Source organism: Trichosurus vulpecula, chromosome 4 (genome assembly GCF_011100635.1).
Source record: "Trichosurus vulpecula isolate mTriVul1 chromosome 4, mTriVul1.pri, whole genome shotgun sequence".
In the NCBI taxonomy this organism is placed as follows: Eukaryota; Metazoa; Chordata; class Mammalia; order Diprotodontia; family Phalangeridae; genus Trichosurus; species Trichosurus vulpecula.
In genome coordinates, this window is record NC_050576.1 from 258804731 (window position 1) to 258829325 (window position 24595).

At 43.4% G+C, this 24595-nt stretch overlaps 1 protein-coding gene across 1 annotated transcript in view; it reads left to right on the forward strand.

Moving 5' to 3' along the window:
* Positions 1–2596: 2596 nt before the first annotated feature.
* Positions 2597–24595, forward strand: part of LOC118848595 (E3 ubiquitin-protein ligase SIAH2) — a 31601-nt gene continuing 9602 nt past the window's right edge. Inside the window, exon 1 of the mRNA XM_036757553.1 lies at positions 2597–3524. Coding sequence (XP_036613448.1) covers positions 3084–3524 — 441 coding nt within the window. The 5' untranslated portion in view covers positions 2597–3083. The remainder of the gene's footprint in view (positions 3525–24595) is intronic.

A 24595-nucleotide genomic window follows, 5' to 3' on the forward strand; every position in this document is an offset into this window, starting at 1 on the left:
CAGTGCCAGGCACCTAGTAAACACTATATTAATATGAGTTATTAATCCAAAGTTTCAACTCTTTGTTCCTTAGTAGTGCATAGTATTCAGCCAACCAATCAAGTGCCTATTATGGGCCACCCTAAGTTCAAGGCATCCTTGCCCTGGAGGAGCTGCCATTCTATGGCAGGGGGTTCTGAACCTGGGTCCATAGACCCTGAAGCATCGTGGACAGATTTCAGGCGGTCCATGAACCTGAATGGGAAAAAAATTACATCATTATTTTCACTAACTTTGACCTAAATTTTAGCATTTCCTTCAATAACCAATGTAGGCAACAAACTACAGGAATGGTAGCAGGACCTGTGACTTGGTCACCATAAGAAATCACAGATATTGTCTTATCATATTACAGATACTACAGTTGTCTCATAGTATCATTTATGCTCCTCATTACTCTGAGGTGGCTTTTGTTATTAAACCCCCCTACTGGGTAACACACAACTGCAGGCTTCCTGTCTACAGACAATATTTCAATAGAATTGGTTTCCTTTTTATTCCCATGTCTTTTATTTTATGCATTTAAAAACATTCTTCTGAGAAGGGGTCCATAGGGTTCACCAGACTGTCAAAGAAATCTATGACACAAAAAAAGGTTAAGAACTCCCCCTCTGTTGAGATGGGGGAGAAGAAAGGAGAAGGGATACATATGTAATAAATATATAAGCATTTGGGGAGGGGGTGAGGAGCACTAGCATGGGAGGAATCAGGAAAGGCCCCATTTAGAATGCAAGCCATGAACTGAACTTGGAAGGAAGGTAGGGATTCTATGAGGCAGAGGCCAGGAGGGGAGCTCATTCCACGCATGGGGGACTGGGAGTGGGGCAGCCATTGCAAAGGCAGGAGACTGGGAGATACAATGTCAGGTGATAAACATCAAGGCCTCTTTAGCTGAATTGCATGGTGTGAAGGGTAATAATGTAGAATAAGGCTGCAAAGGAAGCTCAGAATCAGGTTTGGAAATACTTGAAATCAATGCCTAGCAGAAGGGTTTGTTTTAGATCCCAGAACTAACAGCCACAGAAATTTACTGAACGAGGAGGTGACACAGTGGCAGATCTGTGCTTTAGAAATATCACTCAGTGATACACTAATGGTAACTTTAATTGTGATGTAACATTTTCAGAGCATTCTAGATCCATAATCCCACCTGATCCTCACCACCACTGGGTGGTGAGAACCACAGGCAATATTGTCTCCTTTTCACAGATGAAGAAACTGAGGCTCACAGGAGTTAAGGAACTTGACTATGGTCACACAGCTTCTAAACGTCAGGGGTGGGGTCTGAATGCAAGCAGGGGTTTGCTAGACCCTGGCTCTGACAGCACTGAGCATTTACACCTCTGAAAGCAGAAAATGCTACAAATGATTGATGTGTATCAATAACTTGATTTATTGTTTTGATTGTCTATACTGAAAAGCACGAGAAAATCTTAAGGCAGATTAAAGTTTCAGAAGTGTGTTGTACTTTTCTTTGTTTTTTGAAGAGCTGGTTGTTAAATATTTAGCAGCTCAGCCCTGAATGCGAGCCTTTTTTCCCCATGGGTCCCTGAACTCTCTCCAGTAGCACTCAAAAAGGATTGGTTAATATTGAACATAAGTAGCCTTTACCAGGTTGATTGACCAGCTGGTTCAAAAAGTGGAGGGTGGGGCTGCTGTTTCAGCTCCTTTCTCTGGCCCCATCCTAGCAAAAGTAACATTGCTCAGAACAAATTTCAAAGAGCACAGCCAGTCCACACTGGATGGGCACGTGCACCAGGGTCAGGGAGCTTCATGACCTTGTTACTTATACATGCCCTGTTTTGCTTGCCAGCTGCAAGCTCATCTGCCCCTTGGCCGCCAAAACAAGGTACCCCGTCTGTAATGATCGTTTAGAAAGGCGACTCCCCTCCAACAAACCTTCCACAGGGCAGCCCAGCCTTCTGACTGCTGTCAAGGAAAACCTCCATCCTCCTTGACAGAGGACCGAACGTTAGGGCTTCCAGTACCCACCTTCCTTGCCCTCACGGAGCACACAAGGCACAGTCAATCGATATACATGATTAGACACGTATTATGCCAAGCGATGGGGATACAAAAAAATGTCTATTGGCAGAGCATACAGCGGTCTTTCTGGTTTCTGAATGACGCTGCCCAGATTCCTACCCAGTGTGTTCGGGCGTGGCTGAAAACAAGACCAGCCGTCTTGGAAGGCTGAATCCCAGGGGGCCCAGTCTTGCGCTGGGCTATGTCAGGGCGTTCGCCCCCTCCCTGTCGAGCTCAGAAGCAGCTAAAACCCGGAGACGCGAAATCCCCACTCTGGCAACCGACGCCCCGCGGGCTCCAAGCAGGGAAGCTGCTCAATGCCCAGAGCAGCTTCCACGGGCAGCCAGGAAACTTGGCCAGCACAACAACCAAGCCCCCTCCCTCCTCGTCAAGGCGGGGAACGCCTCCGTCCACGCCCCGCCGCGAAGCTGGGCGGAGTCAAGCTCTGTGGGCAACCTGCCCCTGCCAGTCCCCGCAGCGAAGCGGCTGGGCGGAATCACACACGTGTCCGAGGCGTCACGTCGCCTCGGTCTCTTGCGTCAGATAATGTTCCAGAAGCGGGTGGGCTGAGGCTCCACGCACGGCTTCGGCTCTCGGTCAGACTGGAAGGGGGCAGGCAGGTGGTACTCGTCGTGGCAGGGGTGGATAGGCGGGGCGCTGGTTGGCCGGAGAGACAGGAAGACGCGCCCCAGGCAGCTTGGGCCGGTGGGAGCCAGCTGCGTTTGGAGACGCCTTTGGAGAGCTGAAACATAGCTAGGACCCCGAGACGTCGCAGGGACCCTGAGATATCGTTGGAACGCTGGAGGCGTCCAATCGGCGGCGGCGGCGGCTGGCAGAGACGGCTCCCCGGAGTTCCCCGCCTCTTGGCTCGCCCCGGCTTGCTTTCCCCGAGCAGTGGGCGGTCCCGGGGCGGCCGCGGTTGCAGCTTCACACCGAAACACCCCAGCGGGAAGGGAGTGGGTTGATTTCTGTGCCCCGGCCGATCGGCGCCCACAGTTCGATGGTTGGTTCGGAACGCGATGAGCCGCCCGTCCTCCACCGGACCCGGTGCTAACAAACCCTGTGGCAAGCAGCAGCAGCCTCCGCAGCAACAACAGCCGCAGCCGCAGCAGCACGCCCAGTCCCAGGCTGCGCCCCCGGCCGCCGCCACCATCTCGGCTGCCGGACCTGGCTCGTCCGCGGTGGCCGCCGCGGCCGCAGTGATCTCGGGCCCTGGCGGAGGCGGCGGCGGCGGCGGGCCGGTCTCTCCCCAGCACCACGAGCTGACTTCGCTCTTCGAGTGCCCGGTCTGTTTTGACTATGTCCTGCCCCCGATCCTGCAGTGCCAGGCCGGGCACTTGGTCTGTAACCCATGCCGCCAGAAGCTGAGCTGCTGCCCGACGTGCCGGGGATCCCTGACCCCTAGCATCAGGAACCTGGCCATGGAAAAAGTGGCCTCTGCTGTGCTATTTCCCTGCAAGGTAAGTAAGCCCCAGGTGCAACGTGGAGAATCTTACTGCCCTTCCGCTGCCGGGTATCTAGGGTCGCGTGGTTGCTCCAGATGACTGTTGAGGAGAGGCAGGCGAATGACTACCGTCACCTGGGGGGAGCGGAGGAGATAGAGCACTGGAATTGGAGTCTGGAAGCCCTGGGTTCAAATGTCACCAATAGCTGTGTGACCCTCTGCAAGTCGATTAATCTCCCGGAGCCAGTTTTCTCGTCAGTAAAATGGGGTGGTAGAACCTGACGACCTCTAAATTCCCTTCCAATTGGAGATCTAGGATCTGAGGTACCCTCTTCCTGTTTTTATACCTTTCTCCTAAAACTTTGTATCACGAGGACCTGGGTCCCCCTCCCCCAACCTCTAAACCAGGGCACGTTGATTGGATTCCCTGCATTCTTCCTTTACCTGCCTTATTCTCCATTGCAACACAAAATACTGGACAAACTTATAACTTCTCTTCCTCTCTCTACCCTCACACCCCACTCCTGTTCCCTCCTGCATTCTTTTGGGGCATCTACATGGTGATACAAACCCTCTTGTTGCACTCTGGAGGCTGCTACTAAAAATTTGGTTTGAGAAGATGTTCAGAGATGCTTAGGAGGAAGGAAAGACAGTCCCTGGTGCCTTGGCTTGACAGGAGTTGGTTAATTCTCCTTCCTGGATCTGGAGTCCACTTCATAGGCCTGAAAATATCTCCTGTTCCCTCACTCATGACTCTTGGGAGAGTCCTGCTTAGTAGTTTGTGGAGAGCTTCTCTAAGGGCATCCTTAACACCCCCAGAATCAAGTGCATTCACTGAGAGTTTTATCCCTTCCTGGAACTATACGATGAGGCCGTCAGGGAAAAGTTGTTACATATCTTAGGTGAAGTGCTTGGAAATTAAATTTTCATGCAGTTATTTATTGTGGAAAGAGGAGCCAAGAGAGTGCTTTTTGGTATAACTTTGACATTTTCAAAATTACCTCTAAATTAACCCGTTAGTCCCCAGGCCTTGTTGCTTTGCTACATTTATTCCATCATCAGAGTAATAAAAAAATGACACCTAGCACTTTCAGGTTAGCAAAGGGCTTTCTATAAATTATCTCCTTTGAGCCCACAGCAACCCTAAGATGTAGGTACTAGCGATGGTGTTACTCCCATTTTACAGAATGGGAAACTCAGCTCAGAAAGCGACAATGAAGCCGAACTTAGAACTAATGTAAACAGGCGTTTGAATGTCGGGAGTGGAGAGACTAGGCATCCTCATGGGCCAGTTCAGGAGTCATTTGTCCCTTGGTGTTTCTTATTTTGTAGGACAAGTGCTTCTTTTAAATTGAAAATCTACTGGGGAATTAGAGCTGGGGAATTATAGTCGGGTGAAAACGAATGACTTAATTTGGTATTACATTGTCACAGAGCAAGCTTAAAATAAAGTGTTATGTAAGGGTTTGAAGTAAATCAGCATCACTTGAATTGTGAAATCTAATTCACTACAATAAACTGCTTTTTGTCCATTTCACAATCCCACATAAGGCTTCAGAGACTACCTTTTTTACTTTGTAAGTATTATATCACTTCTTTACATCGTCAGAAGCTCAACTTAGCCACTAAACCTTCACTTTTTAATTCTAGCAATTTACTCTGGGAATTTCTCTTACAAATTACATTTTGAGGGGAAAAACATTTTCTGGAGTTTTTTTAGAGCCATGAAACCCATGAGAATGATTGTGGCTATATAGAAGGTAGAGATAAATTTATGATGGAAAACTCTTGCCCTATTAGAAATACAGTGAAACTCCATTTGGGATGGAAAAGAGTGTGGGGTGGATCTTATCTTCTCATTGAAACGGCAAATGGAAAAGATGTGAATTAGACTGGAATGAATTTCAATTGCCAAATCTCAATTTAATATTCTCTAGTTATGAGACCTGCCTATCAGTGTAGAGTCACTACTTCTCTTCCCCTTCCCCCACCCCCCAAAAAAAAACATTTCCTTTGGTTTCAAAAAACTATTGTGATTGCACCAAAGAGGAATAGAGGGTAAAGACGTGAAATTTCTGGCGTAGTGTAATTAATATCATAAGTTTCACTTTCAGAATAGGTTAAGCTGGCTAGTACCTGTTCAGCCAAAAGAAGTTCTTCAAGGTGAAGTTGTCTTTGAAAAAATGGATAAGGGTAGAAATGGAGGCAATCGACTTTAAGTTTAGGGATTTGGCAGTCTCTTGATACAAGTTGCAGGGAGGCGTGCAATGAGCAGATGTATCATTTTGCAAACTAAAATAAAATGCTGTTTAAAATAAAAGAGACACTCACCGCTTACCTCGGTGTACTTGTACCAAGCTTTAGTAGAATCTGGCTTGGCATCATTGTTTCTTCTGGAAATGATTTATGCAATCGGTATCATTTTCTCCCACCTTTGGTTATCTTGAGGTCCAAACTAAAGCTTCCTCCTCTTCCTTCCAAGCCCTTAATGAAGTTAGTTATTGCTCAAAGGGCATGAGTGGTCAGGGAACTGCCTTGCAGTTATTTCTAAATATCTCTCTGCTTGGCCAGAGTGGGGCAAGGAAAAAGAGGAAAAGACTCTAGATACTTGTGTGAACTTACAGAGGAAAAAGCATGCTTTACTCCAGGACTGAGCTCTGGTCCTAATTGTGCCATTAACTCTGTGACCTTGACCCAGTCAATTCATCTCTCTTGACATCAGTTTCCAAAAAAGAGTGTGTGTGTGTGTGTGTGTGTGTGTGTGTGTGTGTGTGTGTAAAGAAATAGTGGATTTGGAGTAAAAAAATAAAACCTGGGTTTGACTTCAGGCTACATCATTTACTTCCTGTGTGGCCTGGAGAAATCAATCGATAGGCATTTAATTAAGTGCCTTAATGTGTGCCAGGTACTGTTCTTAGCACTAAGAATCTTGAGTCATATTATCCTAAATGGTAGCACCCTTCTCACCTTCTCAATCAGATCTGGCTTGGAGTTTGGACTATGGGAGTCTGAAAGTTTGAGCATAATATCCTCCATCTGTGAAATGGGGCACTAGACAAGATGGCCACAAAAGTCTCTTAATCTCTGATCTTGGAAAAGGAGGGAGATAAAGCAAGAATTTGGTGCTAGCCTCCCGAAAGCATCTATTAATTAGTAGAATGGAGAAAACTATGTCTGAAATGTACCTTTGAATGATTAGAGAATTTCACTAAGTTGTTGAAAATCATTTTCTAGAAAATTAGTTGGGAAGAATTTTGTAGAGGGGTGTTAAAAAATCACTCAGTGTCAGAAGTTTTCTGTGGCCTCCTCTAGGCTCTCATCATTTCTCTCGGTTAAATCTTGGTGTCAAACAGACTTATTGACAAATCACCATCTGACCTGGGTGTTTGATTATTTACAGAATGGTTAAAGTGATTGAGGACAGTGGAGAAGTGGCATTATTCACAGCAAGTTCAAAGAGAGATCTTTGCTAGAAAACAGTGCGTTTTGTAAAGGGATTTTTAGTAAATCCAGGAGTTGCTCTGTGGTTGAAAAGTTTTGAGATGGTTGTTATATCTTCTGCCAGCATGTGTGATTGTATGTGTGTGTGTGTGTTGGAGTAGGCCAGAAAAAGGAGAATTAATTGTCTCTATCCTGTGCTGCGTTTAATTTAGATCAGCCATGGACAATTTGACTGTCACACAATTGGGTGGGGGTTATTTTGGAGACATTAGCGCCCCTATGTTGTCAGTGATAGTTTTTCCTGAGGACTTTCCCCTCATGTTTGTATTTGTTATGGGTTCGAGTTTGTAACATCTCCAAATCACTGTGGGTTAAAAATCCCTGGGAGCCCACAGCTTGTGTGACCAGTAGTTGCTATTTATGGAGTTGTTATTTATGTTCATTAGGAAAAGCCAAATTCAACCCAGATCTTGGGGGATAACACAAGACAACAGACCTGGTGCTGAAGGAGACCTTTCAGGCCAGTTACTCTAACTCTCTCATTAGATAGGTTAATCGACTTGCCCAGGGACACACAACCAGCTCTTTTCTTCCCTCAAATTGAGTGCTCCAACCATTAGACTCTACTGCCACCTGAATGAAAGAAAATTCAAGAGCTGACTCCTGGACTTTGGATATTAGGAGAAACAAAAGAGACCTTAGTGACCATCTAACCCAACACCCTCACTTTACAGATCTGGAAACTGAGGCCCAGAGAAACAAAGTGACTTACTTAATCGAGATCTCCAGGAGTATAACCTAGATCTTCTGACTCAAAAGCCAGAGTCCCTCCCACTACACCAGAAGAAGTTTAGAATTATTTTTTCCATAACTTTCAAGTTCTCATGTGCATTTGCCCCAGAATATGGCAGTGCATTAGCACATCATCATCGTCGTCCTCATCAGTAATGATTATGATAATAGCTAACATTTATGTAGCTCCTGCTAGATACCAGGCCCTCTACTAAACAATTATACCAATATTATCTCATTTGATCCTCACAACAACCCTTGGAGGGAGGGTCTATTATTATCCCTATTTTACAGATAAGGAAACTGAGGCATACAGATGTTAAGTGACTTGCCCAGGGTCACAGAGCTAGTAGTGCCTGAAAACATGTTTTAGGCACATGTTTGGAAAAGAGCAGGGGCCCTTAAGTTGACAACTGGATTCTCGGCCTGGCTAGCCACCTCCTTTCTGTCAGATAATTTTGCAGTGAAATTATTTTTATTTGGTTGGAAGTTCTATTAGAGTACAGTAGAAAGAGCCCTCGAAATGGATTGTGGAGTCCTGAGTTCTAATTCAGACCCTGCCATGACTTAGTTGTGTGCCACTGGGCAAGTCATGCTTTGAAACTGAAGTTTCTACCTCCAGAGGGAATTGGGCTAGCAGTTTTATTTCGACAAATATTGATTGAGTACCTACTATGTGCAAGGTTTTGTAGGGCAGATGTGTCAAAGACAGGCCTGATGGCTCCATGCAGCCCCTGGCACTTTCAAGGCTGAACCAGATTAAAATGTAATTAATTGGGAAATATTTATTAAGTAGCAATACTAGTTTGTTATCTCCTTACTTATCATTGGACTCAACTCCTCCTCATACTTTTTTTTTCCTTGTAGACACTTAATAAGTTGTTTTTTGACTGACATTACCCTTCTGTTCTCAGTGAATTCAAGTTACCAGGTCTGAACAAAATACATCATGAGATACTCAAGGAACTAACAAATGTGATTGCTGAGCCAGTATTAGTGATCTCTTAAAGTTCAGGAAGAATGGCAGAGGCCCCAAAGGATGGGAGAGGGCAAATGTACTGATTTTGTTGGGTTTTTTTCCTATTAATTTATTTATTTTTAGTTTTCAACATTCACTTCCACAAGATTTTGAGTTCCAAATTTTCTCCCCATCTCTCCCCTCCCCAAACCCCAAGATAGTGTGTATTCTGATTACCCCTTCCCCCAATCTGCCCTCCCTTCTATTACCCTCCACCTTTCTCTTATCCCCTTCCCCTCTGTTTTCTTGTAGAGAAAGACAGATTTCTATACCCCATTGCCTGTATGTCTTATTAATTGGGAAATATTTAACAAAATAAATTTAAAAATACAGTAAAACTTAGATAATGTTAATGTGTATGAGCCCACAGGGTTCCTTACATTTGAGCTCGAGGGTGTAAGCTGTACAGATAGCCCTTTGGTGTTTGGTCTGTGATACACTATATACACAAATAAGCAACAATGAAAGAATAAAGGGAATCCGCAAAGCCTTAGTTTAGTTTTAAACTATTTGGGGGACTCGGGAGATGCCCTCTATTTATGAAATGCTTTGCAAAGCTTGAAGAGGTATAAATGCTAGATATTATTATTAACAATGTGAAAGTCTGCTACAACGGTTATGACCAAGCACTTTGTTTGGAACTGAGGGAGGGATCACCTTCCAGCTGGGGGGAATCTGGGTAGCCTTTACAGGGTAGATGACTTTTCATCAGGGACCGACTTCCATCCTCAACAGATATTTATGGCCTACTAAGCGCTGTTGTCTTTATTGTTGTTTATCCTTTTCAGTGAAGATACTGGAGTGGTTCGTTATTTCCTTCTTCAGCTTTTTTTTTTACAGATGAGGAAACTGAGGCAAACAGGGTTAAGTGAATTGCCTGGAGTCACACAGCTAGTGTCTGAGGCTAGATTTTGAACTCAGGAAGAGGAGTCTTCCTGATTCTAAGCCCAGCACTTTATGCACTGCTGGGGGAGATACAAAGCAAATACCTGATACACACTAGCATATGGTTAAGGAAATTAGAGAGATGTGAAGTAAAGTCTGAGGCAGAAACAGAGAAGGCTTCTTGAAAGAGATGCCATTTGAGTTGGGCTTTTATAGGATGAGAAGAATTTAGCAAGTGGAAGTTGGAAGGGTAGGGAGAGTGGAGAGAATTTCAGACCTAAGAGGAAAGCATGAATAAAGGCACATAGAACTATAAAGATACCATGTGTATGTTGGAAGCAGAGAAGAGTTCAATTTGTCAGGAGCATAGAATACACAGTGAGAGTAATATGAAATATACTGGATGGTGGTAGGTACGTGCCAGATTATATAGGGCCTTGAAGGCCAGGCATGGGAGTTTGAACTTGACTCAATAAGGAGTAGGAGGCTACTCAAGATTTCTTTTTTTTTTCTTTTTCTTTTTTTTTTTTTTAAGTAGTGACATGACCATGTCCATGCCTAAGATTATGAAGAATGGCTTGGAAGAGGGAGGGAGTAGGATGGAGTCAGAGAAACCATTTACGAGGCTATTGAAATATTTCAGGCAAATGATAATAAGGGTGGTGTTGAGGAGAAATACAGAAAAGCTAGTACAGAGGTACAATCAATGGGATGTTGTAACTGATTGACTTTGAGAGAGAAGAGTCCAAGATAGGCCATATTAGCCACAGTGAAGGTGAATGGACAGGTTGGAGCAGTGAGGGGAGGGAGGGCATGCCAGGCAAGTATCAACACATTCAAGGAGTTGGGAAAGTATGGGGAACAACAAATAACATAGGTTGGCTGGAGTATAGGATGTGTGAGCCGGACAGGTAAGTTGGAGCCAAAGCATGATGGGAATTGAATGCCCAGCTCGAATGAGTGCTGTTCTTTTTGGTATGGCAGAAGAGATAAGGCCATACTAGAGCCCCAAGCAGTGCTTTCTACCTGTGGAGAGCAGAAAGGTGGGTGAAGGATCCATCCCACCTAGGGACTGGTGATCAGGGCTGGGTGTCAAGTCATTAAAAGTTTTTGAGCAAGTGTATGGGAGCTGTCTATCATGATGATTCATCTGGGAACCATGTGTAGGCTGGACTGGAGGTGGGGAGAGATGAGAGCAAGGGTTTTCAATGGGGACCCATGATGTTGTTGTTAAATATATGATATTTAACATATATATAAAATATATTTGATACATGTGTTTGAATAGAATTGATTTCCTTTGTAATCCTGTGCATTTTATTTAAGTCATTTTAAAACATTATTCTGGGAAAGGGTCCACCGGCTTCACCAGGCTACAGATGAGTCCATCTAGGGTTATAGGCAGCTGGTGGCACAATGGAGATAGAATGCTGGGCCTGAAGTCAGGAAGACTTGAGTTCAAATGTGACCCTAGATCCTCACACTTGCTAGCTTTGTGACCCTGGGCAAGTCACTTAATCTGTTTTCCTCAGTTTCCTCAGTTGAAAAATGGGACTAGCAATAGCACCCATCTCCCAGGGCTGTTGTGAGGATCCAATGAGATATTTGTAAAAATGCTTTAAAATGTTTAGCACAGTGCCTGGCGCTTAGTAGGCATTGTATAAGTACTTATTCATTTCGTTTTCCCTCCTTGCATCATACACACACACACACACACACACACACACACACACACACACACACACTCTGCTTTAAGAACTCCTGGACTAGAAGAAGTTAAGATATCAGTATGGAGGTGATTGCAATAATCTAGGCAAGAAGCAATGGGAGCCTTAGCCAGAGTAGCAACCATAGGAATGAAAACAAGAGTATAGGTGTGAAAGTCAGCAAGCATTTGTTAAGAGCCTACTATGTGCCGGGCACCGAGGATACAAAAGAAGGCTGTCCTCAAGGAGTTAACATTCTAACGAGGAAACAATATACAAACAACAAGATATACACAAGGCCGTTGTGGACTTAAAGGAGAAGGTACTAGCCGCCGAAAAAGGCTCCTTGAGATTTTAGCTGAGACTGGAGGGAAGCCAGGAAGTAAAGACAAAGTGGGGGAGGGTTCTAGGCATGAGAGACACCCGGTGAAAATGACCCAGTGGAGACTTGTGTGCCAACATGAGGACCAAAGTAGAAATGACAAGATTAATTAACTGTGGACCTCTGGAGAAGAAGTGAAAGAAGACCTGCTAGTTTTTTTGGTAGAGGAGGTTGGAGAAGCAGGTTTTGGGGGGAAAGTGAGTTGAGTTTTGGATATGTTGTTAACCTGGTGAAAAGATCTGGCTGTCTTGGGAACTTTTTCTGTTCGGCCTCAGGATAGAAATAGGAGTAATGGGTAGAAGTTACTGAAATCTGACTGACTGCTGAAGGTAGGACACATTTCAATTTATCATACATTTATTAAGCTCCTCTCTACAAAGTACTGAGGACATAGAGATCAATAAAGGGACATGGTTCTTGCCTTCCAAGAACTTCCATTCTGCTAGGGGAGGGATCAGAAAGGAATGTGTATAACAAGCATCCAGATAAGGAAGTACAACATAATTTGAGGAGAGGATGAACAAACAACTGGGAATGACCTGATCAAGTCGGGGTGCCTTAGCTAAGCCTCCAAAGAAGCTAGGAATTAATTCTAGTTGACTGGAGTAAAGAAGGAGCACATTCCAGGCATGGGGGGGCCTGGGAGATAGACATCTAATAAATTCACTGAATGATTAATCGGTCAGGCTGTGACCAGAGGGAAAATAATATGAAGTGAATGTTAAAGAGCTAAATTGGTAATAGAGAGCAGTTGAAGTACTGCCAGAAGTTGAATTGACATGTTCATTTCAGCAAACATTTAACCTATCAAATAAGATCTGGGCTAAAAGCATTTTAGAAACTGGAAGCCTTTGTAAAACGTAAAAGAGGATTGTATCACATAATTACAGATTATTCTGTCAGGTCATCTTGGTGTCGGGTTTTTTTTTTCTTTTCTATTTTAGGATGTGTCCGGTGCATTCCTAGCATTCAAATATTTGATTTCTTGGGCATTATTAAGCCCATTCTGTGTGCTGCTGTGGTACTCAGGTGTTGGGGATATTGTACAAAGTCAGAAATAAAATAACGGCCCAAGACCTCAAGGAGTTTGCACTTTACTGGTGAAAAACAACTTTCCTTGCTCTTGAGTTTGTGATCTCTATACAAACACATGTGACAAGACATGATTTGTGGCAAAGGACTGACTAGCCAGCCACCCAGCTATCAGGAGGGAGACCACACCCTGGCAAGGAATTGAACATCATAACCTTAATGGATCGTCACTTTTTTGGTGTCATGGATGCCTTGGGTTTGTTGATGCCAGTTATAGACTCCTTATCAGAACAAGCTTTTTAATAGCATAAAATAAAGCACATTCCTTTGTAACAAAGGAAGCAAATTCTACTGAAGTAAAAGTTCTCAAGATATATTTACAAAACATATTCTCAGGCCCAAGGTTAGGAAGCCTCTACCCTAAGGAGACAAGATCCCATGGACCTTGCTTGATAAGCCTCTCTTCATCTGAATCTCTGGGTATGTCCTCTACACCAGTTTTTAGGTTTAGGTTTTTTCCTTGGTTGAGGGAAGGCGGAGATGTGTAGCCCTTCTAAGGGGTAAATGCATTCATGTTTATAAAACAAAGTAGGGGCAGCTAGGTGGCCTAGATGAATAGAGCACTGGCCCTGGAGTCAGGAGGACCTGAGTTCAAATATGGCCTCAGACACTTGGCACTTACTAGCTGTGTGACCTTGGACAAGTCACTTAACTCCAATTGCCTTGCTTTCCCCTCTCCAATAAAATAGAGTAGAATCCCACTAGAGCAGGGCTTATTATTATGTGGACTTGAACAGTCTATCCTCCAAACCCTCCTTGAAGAACAAAAATCTCTGTTCCTGAGCCCTAAAAAGAGTTTGGCTCTAAGGCAGGTATGGCTGTGGCTGATCATTCCAACGGTCAAAGCTGTTTCCTGGGGAAAGGTACATTTGTTAAAGTACAAAGTATTAATGAAAAGGAGAGGGCTTTCATAGAGAGCCACAGGCCTCCTAACTTAGCTTCTTGAGGACCAGGACTGCTTTTTATTTTTGTGTACCCTGGGCTGAATACTTCACACCTGGCACATAGGTGCCTAATGTATGTTTACAGGGTTGAATTGAGTAGAACAAAATATCATTTACAGTTTAGACTAATATAATTACACTAAAAATATTCCCAGTATTAAAGTATCTTAATGGCATAATGGCATGAAAATACCTACTGACTTAGGAACAATAATATAACAATTTTTACAATCAGCTTTTAAAAACTGAAGCCAGGTTAAAAAGGAATATTTAGCCTAGTAGTTCTCAAACTTTTTTTTTTCCCCTTCACAGCATAATGTGCCTCGGGACTTAATGAAGTGAAGCACACTGTATGAGTTGTCAACACAACTGGCTTGTAATTTCTCACGTTAGGAGAATTCTGACCCAAAAGAAAGCATGGATTAAAAAAAGAAAAGTAGCTTTCTCTGTGGTGGTATCTAAAACAGTCTCTCCTCTCTCCACCTCCCTCTCCTCCCCCATAACTTCCCTTTCCCCAGTAGAATGTAAGCTTCTGTAGGGCAGGGACGATATTGTTTTGTCTTAGATGGTACCTTGTGTAGTGGTGGCTTAATAAATGCAGATTGGATTAAATGGAATAGATTAATCCCTAAATCACTTTCAAGTAGGAAGGCACCTTGAAAATCCTATCATCCAAACCCTGTGTTTTACAGCTGAATCCTAGAGTTATCCGGTCACTTGGCCAAGGTCACTTCTTTCACAGAGGGTACTTTTTTTGAAAGGGGGTGGGGGGGGGGAAGCAACACCAAGGTTTCTAGTTTCTACCCCGTTAAAGTGGAAAGATCAGTCAACTAGAGAGTGCTTGAGGAATTAGGTTTTGCAGTTATTTCTGACCTTCAAACCCTTTGGTTCAGCTTTATTGCTGAAAATCTTTTGAAGACATTTCTCTTCCTTTGTAAGTACAGTGAATATACTAAATAGGACATTATGAGTGATCAGATAACCATGTAAATTGCAGTGTTTCAGGGTCATCAGTCAATCAACACGAATTTACTAAGCACTTGGTACTAGTTGAAAACACTGGACAAATCTCTGGGGAACAAAAGAAAGCCACAAACAATTCTGCCCCTCCAGGAACTTAACTGAGAAGGGGACAACATGGCTTCTCCCCGTCCCTTGGCCCAGGTACACAAAAGATGTATAAAAGATACAAAGGAGATAGAAAGATAAGCTTTGAAGAGAGAGTTCTGGCTACTAGAGTATAGCAGCTGGGAGGACTGGCCTGTAGAAGGTGGCCAAGTAAGGCATGCAAGAAGCCAGGAATGGAAAGGTGAAGAGGGAAACCGTCTTAGGCATGAGGGCCAACCAGTTAAACCACAGAGGTGGGAAATGGAGTGCCATGTGCTAGGGATGTGCAATATGCTTTCCCATGTATAGGTGCTAAGAAATAACTCTGAACTCTTGATTTCTGCTTAGTTGAGACATTTCTAATTCTTTCACAAGGGACTGCACAAGACTGCAGACACACTAACTGGGTGTCACAGCCAAACTCTTCATCTAAGATGTGAATTGCAGAACAATTTATAGTATTTTGTGGATATTGGGGGGGGGGAATCAAATGAGGGTGGTACGAAGTGTGAGAAGGGTGATATGATGCTGGAAAAGTCAGTTAAGTACTGTGGCTGTTTTGAAATATTTGAGAAAGTTCAAATATTAATGGATAATTGATTACCAGTTGAGTGGATGCTTTTCCAATTCCCAACTTTGTTCCTTCTTACCTGTGTGTCCTTGAGCAAGTTACTTTGGGTCTCAGGGTCAAGTTGGACTAGAAAATCTGAAATAATAGCTCTGTGATTTATCTTTTCAAAAGAAAAAAGGTGAAACAGAGGTTGATCATATTTATTGGGGTTTCTGGTTAGTAGAGTTAATTGAAATTTGAAAGTCTAGAGACTTGCCTAGCCTTGCCAACTGGTTCCACAAAAACATGAAGTTGGACAATACTGTGGTATTAGTTCAGAGGGAACAATGTTAGAAATTCAAGATGGTTTCCCTGGGCAGTCAAAATTTAGAGTATAAAGGCTTAAAAGGCAAGAAATGGGATGGAATTTTACCCAGCTGGAAACTCTTTTCTCTTCCCCCTTTCTCCCTTTCCTCCCCTCTTCTCTTCTCTCCTCTCCATTCCTTTCCTTTTCTCTTCCTTTCTCTCCCCCTCTCTTCCTATCAACCCATTTCTTTCCCTCTCTCCTCTGTCAGAAGGGAGAGAGGGTCATCTCCCTTGAACTCCCCAAGCAGTCAGGTTTTTTGATTGGCATTGGGTTCTGTTCCCCAGCAATCAGAGGTCCAAGGGCAAGCCTTGAATAAAGTCCTATTTGTAACTAGTTGGCCATAGCTCCTGGTGATCCGGAACCAAAGGAAACATTTGTTATTTTAGAGTTAGTGGGCAAGATAACTAATCTCAGCGGGAAAAAAAAAATTCTGGGTACAACCAGCATTAAAACCTCCCAGAATCTGCAGGCAGTAGTTTATCTATGACCAGTAGAGATTAGTCTGGGTGTCCCCGGACTTGATTTTGGTACAGTTCAAAGAACACTGGATTGGGATTCCTGAGTATCTGTGTTCACATCCCACTTCAGCTGCTCACTCCCTGTACAATCTTCAGTAAGTCACTTTTTCTCTTGGCCTCAGTTTTATCATCTGCAAAATATGGGGTTAGTACTAGATGATATCTAAGGTCCCTTCCAGCCCTAAATCTGGTGCTCTCCCAGTATTAGAAATAAGAATCCAAGCCAATTCAACAAGCTGTTATTAAGCATCTACCAGGTCCCAAGACTAAAAGTAAGGTCATTCCTGACCTCAATGAGCTTCCATTCTTTCTTTGCCTCATGTTTTTTTTTAATATATATATATATTATATATATATATTATATATATATTATATATATAATATATTATATATATATATAAGTATATATATATATATTTCCTCCCTCCCACTTCCCCCTCAACTACCTCCTACCCCCTAGGCAAAAGACTCTTTTCTGGAATTGTGATTCACAGAGATTCAATTGCTTTCATTGGAGTTCTTAAGTCTTTCAGAATTGTTTGGGGTTTTTGGTTTTTGTTTTACAGTGTCAGTGTTCTATTCATTCAAAGAGTTTTTTTGGTAGAGGTACAGAAACATGTACATGTATGTTGAGTTCTGTGATCTTCAGGCATGTCCAACTCTTTGTAACGCCATTTGGGGTTTTCTTGGCAGAGATACTGGAGTGGTTTGCAATTTCCTTATCTAGTTCATTTTACAGTTGAGGAAACTGAGTCAAATAGAGTTAAGTGACTTGCCTAAGGTCACACAGCAAGTAAGTGTTTCAGGCCCGATTTGAACTCATGAAGATGAATCTTCCTGACTCAGTCCTGGATTGTGCCATCTGGATCCCCCATATGTTCATATATAGGGACGTACAAAACATATAGGCTAACTTTTGGAAGTGTGGCAGAAAAGTCTCCTGCAGAAAATGAGATATGAGCTGAGTCTGCAAGAAGCCAAAGACCGACAAGAGACAAAGGTGAGGGTGGGAGTCATACTAGGCTTGGGGGACAGCCCCAGTGCAAGGGGATGGAGGCTGGAGTGAGGAACAGCAGGAGGGCTGGTTTGACTAGACTATAGAATGCAGAGGTGCATGGAGGGGAATGATGTGTAATGAGGCTGGAAATGGGAAGGAGAAGCTCCTTAAAAAGCACTATACAAATAAAAATCTAGTCATTCAGACCCTCCCTAGCTGTGTGACCCTGGGAAAGTCACTTCATGTGTGCTGCCTCAGTTTCCTCATCTTTAAAATGGAGATAATAAAAGCACCTACTTCCCAAGGTGGTTGTGAGGATAAAATGAGATGATAATTGTCAAGTGCTGAGCACAGTGCCTGGCACACAGTAGGTGCTGTATAAATCTTAACTATCATTATTATGTACAACAGAAATATGTGCTTATAAATACAGCTCCTTGCACTGTAAAATGCCTGGGTACTTAGAATTGATCAGATCTATTTGCCTAGTTAATAATAGTGTCTTTTCTCACTCTCCTACCCCCTGACACCAGCCTTCATAATGTGGTTCCACCTTTAAGACTGGTGTGAGAATAAATCTAAGACATTTCCCCCCACCCACATGTATCTCTTTGAGGAGATCAGAATGTACTTCTTGGAAGTATGGGAGGGAGTGGCTGGAAATCCACTGGCAAAATTCCATCAGCTTTGTTCTCATTGTCCTCACTGCCCTTCCCTCCTCACCTCCCCAACATCAACTCCCTTCCCCACTGGGCAGCCATAGTATCTGTGACTCCCTACTAATGAAGAGTGTGTCAAGTGATCTCTAAGCCAGGAATCATTCATTTATGGGATAAAAGGCTGTACCCCCGTCCCAGGAGCTGGCCTTGAGCCAAAGATGGGAGAGAATTCCATATGTATTCACCATATATAGGTTTGCTTCTGTTATACTTAGCACAGTGCCTAACACATAGTAAACACTTTATAAATGCTTGTTGCCCTGCCTTATATTTTGAGACTTGAACAGTATTTAAACTGAATGCATAGCATTCCTATTTTCAGATTGGGAGGAGGAGGAGGAAGTTGTTAGTTTTCATATCTTAACTCTGGCCCATGCTCTAAAAAGAAGGATTGGGGGGCAGGGAGGGGAAGTTGTGAGCCAGAAAGTAAGAGGACAGGTCTCTGTCAAGACCCAGACATCGACTTCAAGAAAAATAGCCTCTCATCTTAACTCTCCATCCATTTTTCTCATATCTAACTCCTCTTTGTCTCATATTTTATTAATCCTTCAAAAAAAGAATAGTAAACACCATCCCTAGTCTGATTGCTTCCTTATTGCTTTGATCTTAACTGCCTTCCTTCTCTGGCCCTGTCAGTCTCCTCTGGACTGGTTGGAGGCTCTCTCCCCTCCTCATCTTGCAGCTATCCCTACCTACATACCTGCCCTGTCCAACCTCTCACTTCACTGCCCTGGTTTACTCAGCCTAGTCTCACTCCTTCCTCCCCCTGTCCCTTGCCTTCTGCCCCAGGGTGGCACTTGGGCCTGTCCTGCCCTTTTGCCATTGCCACTGAACATTCGGACCCTAGGTTCTTGAGAGTTCTGCCCAGATACCCCATGGACCTCCTAAGAGCTTGCTGTCTTAGTAATTCCTGCGTGGATTCTGGGGTGTTTATTTTGTTCAGTTTTTACTGGCTAGACTGCCTGATATAATTAGAGAATTTGGGGAATTCATATCAGCCAACACATGTTCTTTAAGCACCAATTGCATGACAGACCCCATGCTAGGTACTGGGGACATAGTAATGAAAAGAGTTAAGCCCCTGCCCTCAAGTAGCTTATGTTCTAGGAGAGGACAGGAGAGAGACAGAGAAAGAGACAGGGAGGGAGAGAGAGAGACACAGAGATAGCTCTGTGTGTGTGTACACGTACGTACACAGGCATGTACAGAATGGAAGAGAGTTGGACACAATGTAAAGTAACTGAAGGGGCCTGAATGCCACCCACTGGTGTGAGTACAAGGCAAGTCAGTCCACTATCTGGATGATCTGGGGAGACCAGGGTATTATGGAACAAAATGACAGTACCAGAGAGACAATTTTGTTCTAACCGAAGACTGACTGACAGCTTAAAACATGCTAGCCACATATGGACCTTCAATTTCATGGGTATAGACATTCCCTCCAAGGAAGAACCCATCTACACCTGCTCAAACTCTAGGACACTTGTCTATGTTTTGCTATGCATCTGACACATGATGTGTGTTGGGAATCTTCTTCCACTTCTGCTGACATTGCAAGAATACCAGTGGAACATGTAGGATGCCCATTGGTTATCCATCGTTTCTTTACTCCTTCCGTCCCAGCCATTTCCTTTTTCAATGTACATTCCTTTTTTGACGTCCTTTATTTTCCTGCTTCTTTGTAATTCCTTCAGTAGGCTTTAAAAAACAAACAAGAAGGCATCTTGTATATGTGTGTAACATTTTGGGGTCTGGAGGTGGCTGTAGTGATGACTTCTGGTGCCACCATCCTGAATTAAACGTGCCAGAAGGGTGGAAATGGGAATGAAGCCTTTGGAGCGAAATAGGATATTTGATTTGTTATGTAGGTGATGGCCTGACATAATGAAAGTCAACTCACTTACACAGTAGAGGAGAAATACTGGTATCATCTGAAATAAGATGATAGCATGGCATTATTTGATCCATGGACATTTTCTGTGGTGCCCCAGACTGAGTCCTTCTTTACACAGGGACTATATATTACATGACCTTTGGGAAGGCATTTGATCGCTTTGTACCTCAGTTTTTTTTACCTATAAAATGGAAATAATGGCACTTACCACTTTAAAATCATATGTGAATGTCAGCTTTTATTCTGTTAAGAGGCAGTGTTGCACGATGGATAGAGAGTTGGCCTTGAAGCCAGGAAGACCTGAGTTCAAGCCTTGCCTCTGATGGGTAGGTACTGGCTGTCTGACCCTGGGCAAGTCTGCTTGCTCCAGGCAACTGAGCCAATAAATTGCAGAGAAGATTCCCATCTGCATTGGGAGAGAGAGTTTCCTCACCAATATGTTCCAGCTCTCCTTCCTCCCTATCTCTTATATGCTGTGGGAAATGGAGAGGTTAAGGTGGTTTGGCCCTGCCTCCAAGAGCCATTATTCATGCTAGCTTTTTCCAGGTGGTTTTGTTGTCTTAAACATTACTCAGAAGGGATCTTCCAGAACTGGTTCTTCAGGCTGATGTGGGATAGTCTGCTCCATCACTTGCTCCTCTCCCTGGGGGCCCAGTCAGAAGGCAACCTCTTTTGTGAGCTTTGGCAATAAAGCACAGCAGCAGGGCCAGTCGTGCTTTGGGAAGCCAGGCATTGTTTTCCTCCTAGCTGTGCGTTCTCAGGTTTCTGTGATAATGCCATTGCTCCCCAATCTCTCCAGCCAAAGCAACCTTCCTTCCCTAAGAAAACCATCTGTAATGCACTGCTTTTCAGCTTTCTCTCTGGCTCTGGCCAGTTGGGCAAAGACGAGGAGGGAATGGCTTTCCCAGCATTCACAGTCACAGTCTACCTGGAGCTCTTAAAAGGAATTGTCCTGAAAAAGTCCAGTTCGGTTCAGTGCAATTTAACAAACTTTTATTAAAGGTTCAAAAGAGGTAATATCTGTAGAGCACTTAGCATGATGCAGCACATCGTAGGTGCTGGATTCCCCTTCCCTTCCCTAAATGCCTGCTGTGAACAAGCTATATTGTTCAAGATGTCCAGGATACAAAGGAAAAGCATGAAAACCAGTATCTGCTCTTAAGGAGCTTCCATTCTATTGTGGGCACAATTTATCAACAAATAATGAAATGTGACATTTCAACAAATAAGGCAGGGGATCAAGACTCCTATAGGAGGTGACCCTTGAGAAAATCAGAGGCTTCTAAGAGATGAAATTGGAGGGAGTGAATTTTGGTTGTAATCTATAAAGATACAGATATGGGAGAAGGAATGCAGAATTTGAGGAGACCAACTAGTAGGTCATTTTGGTAGAATGCAGAATGTGTGAAGGTGAATAAGGTAAAATAGGCTGGAGTTAGACTGTGAAGGGCTGTAAATGCCAAGCTGAAGGAATTTGTGGTTTATCCTAGAGGCAGTAGAGAGCCATGGATGATCCTTGAGCAGGCAAGTCATCCTTACAGCTTTGGAAGATTATCTTGGCATCCTGGTAGATGGCTTGGAGAAGGGGGAGACTAGAAAAAGGGAAACAGTGGTTCAGAGGAAAGATGCTGAGGGACCTGGAGGAGAGTGGCAGTCACGTAGCAACTTGGGTTTCCCTTGCTTATCCTCCCTGTTGGAAGAACATTCCGATTTCTTCAGCAACATTGTTAGTTCACCATCTGTAAAAGTGTTACTTTTTTGTTGACTTATCTCACATGTGTTCTCACCCAGCTTCTGAAAGCCAAGGGATGGAGAAGTTACCAGTTGGACCTCCCATTATCAAGATGTTTAAAAATACTTTGTATTCCTGAGAGGAAGCGTACAAGATAAATGAAATACTCCTTGTTACATTTGTCCCATCAGAGAGTTCTGGCTTTCTGGGAGTCTGGAGGCAGTCAGGGTGAAAGGGTAGCTACAGCCAAGCCCCTTCCGTATTCATAAGCCAACAGTGAGCTACAAATCAATGTTACAGGCTCAGAGAAGGTGACTAGAAGACTCCAACTTTAAATGGTTTGCCCAGAGTGCGGTAGCTGATCAGAAGAAGTGAGAGAGCGCTTGCAACTTCAGTATTTCATACCGAGGTCACTTTTTACACTGCAGATCCATTGTCCTTCCCAGAGGGATAACAGGTTTGTTTTTCTTTAGAGCTAGTAAAAGGTTTCAGACAAGTGGGAACTATATGTAATTTCATTTGTTTATTTGCCCCCTGGTAAATAAATGACCAGAGGCAGCCTGGTATGGTAGATTGAGAGCCTGCCTTAGAGTTTCCTAAGGAGATGTGGGTTGAAGTGGAGCCTTTGTTAGTTCTGGCTGTGGGACCCCGGGCAGCTGCTTCTGCACTCTGCCAACCAGCAGCTCTCTAAAGCTGTAACTGTCAGAGCAGTGGCAGGTATGTCTTGGGAGAGGAAACTTTCTCACCAGGAAAGTGATAGGAAAAATCTTAATCCAAGATTATAAAATCCTTTGATAACTTTCTTAAAGCCTTCCTCAAAAGTTCTGCAAAGGCAATACCTAAATAGCTATGAAAAATCTAATCCCACAAGAAGAAATCTGTTCTAGAACTGCCTAGATTGAGATTGAAATTGGCCCTCCTTGCTTCACCATTTATGGCAGATAGCTAGGGTCTAGCTAAGCCAGTGAACAGTATGAACAGGAATTGCTGCTTGAGGGTTTGGGATTTTGGTATCAAGTAGTAGAGGATCATATAGGAGGAGGGGTGCTATTGAGGCAGGGGGTGTGCCTTGAATACCAAGTCACTGAATTTGGACTTTATCCTGTAGACATTTGGAGGGGAGTGAGGGAGAAAATCCAGGTTGAGCCAGCCATTGGATTCTTTGGTGTGTTTTGTCTGATTGAGAGTGGCACTGAACAGGGGATGTATTCATTTCTCTCTTTTTTTGCTATTTAAAATAAATTACCAAATGCCAATGCAGAAATGATGATTTTACTTTGTATTTCAGAAGCCCTTTTCATTTGAGGATTTCACACAGCTACTTTATAAACAGTGAGTTGCTAAACCTAATTTATTTTCTTACAAATGAGCAGATGGTATCTTTTCTTCTTCTTTTTCTTGTAAATAAGCAGTAAGAAAAGTAAGTTTCTTTATTGCAAGCAGAGAAACTGATGGAAAGGGAGAGGATATGAGTGGTCCACAGTCCATCACAGCATCCCTGGCTCCCAGTTTCAGTTGAGAGTAGTGATGCAAAGGTCCTCAGAGGCTATCTCATCTGGTGCCCTCATTACAGGCAGCCAAGGAGTATAGTGGATTGAGCATTAGGACTGGGCTCAAAATTTCAAATCCGGCTTCAGACACTCCTTAGCTATACAACCCAGGACAAGTCACTTAACCTCTGTCTGCCTCAGTTTCTTTAACTGTAAAATGGGGGATAATAACTGCACTTACTTCCCAAAGTTGTTATCAGAATCAAATGAGGTCCTAACTATAAAAGGTATTTAGCATAGTGCCCAGAACATAGTAGGTGATATATAAATGCTCACTGTTATAGAAATGATAACACTGAGGAGGTTAAGTGACTTGTCCCAAGTCAGCTGGGATCTGAACCCAAATCCTCTGACTGCATTGTCAGTATTTCTCCCCCTTGGCATCCTACACAAAAAGTTCTCTTAAAATATTCTCCTCTCTAGTTAATTAATGGACAGTGAGAAGTGCTTCTGTTTACCAGGTAGGTAACAGGTGTGTTTACCAGGATGTTTACAATTTACAGTTGACTTTCTGTCCACATACAACAGAGTCCTGCAGTAGCTTCAAAGCTTAGATTTCAACGTACAGTAGTGAATGAAACTAGGTCAATTCTTACATTGGGCAAAGGCCTTGAAATGTACTCAGCATTAGGGCATGATCTATTTTCGAGGAAGTATGACGTGTTCGTGCAAAACTCACTGTGCCATTGCTACATGCAGACTTTCTAAAGAGGAGAGAAAGGTGGCTTCTTGACACATCCTCTAGCCCTCTGTTTCTCCAGGCTTTTTCATCATGGGCACCTGGTTTATCATCATGAAAAGGAAAGTTAGGGGAGGAAAACATCAGTCCCTGCTCTCAAGGAGCTTATAATCTGATGAAGGAGACAACATCCAAAATACCTGTTTACAAATAAGATATGGACAGAAGAAATTAGGAGTAACAGAGGGAAAGGACTAGCATTAAGGGGAGGTTGGGGAAAGCTTTTTGAAGAAAGTGGGATTTTAGCCAGGACCTGAAGGAAGCCAGGGTTTGACTCCAGGCTCCCCCACATACCCATGTGACCTTGGATAAGTCACTTAGTTTTTCTTGGCTTCATTTTCTTTATCTGGAAAATGAAAGGGATTGGATTGGATGATGTCTAAGGTTCTTTCTACCTCCCAAAACCTATAAACTAACTTTGTGAAGTATACAATCAGGTGTGGGCCAGTAAGTGATTTGAATCCAGTTACAGCTTCCCCCTCCTCCCTGGTCTCCTTTGTCTTCTACAATGGTCATCTGTATTTATCTTTTAATAACACTTCTCAGGTGTTCTCCTGAAGCTATCCCAAAACCTCAGCAGAGGTTCCTTTAAAACAAACAAACAGGCCTTGCTTCATGGTGTCCAAGAGGTTGGGCAACAGTGAGCAAAATAAG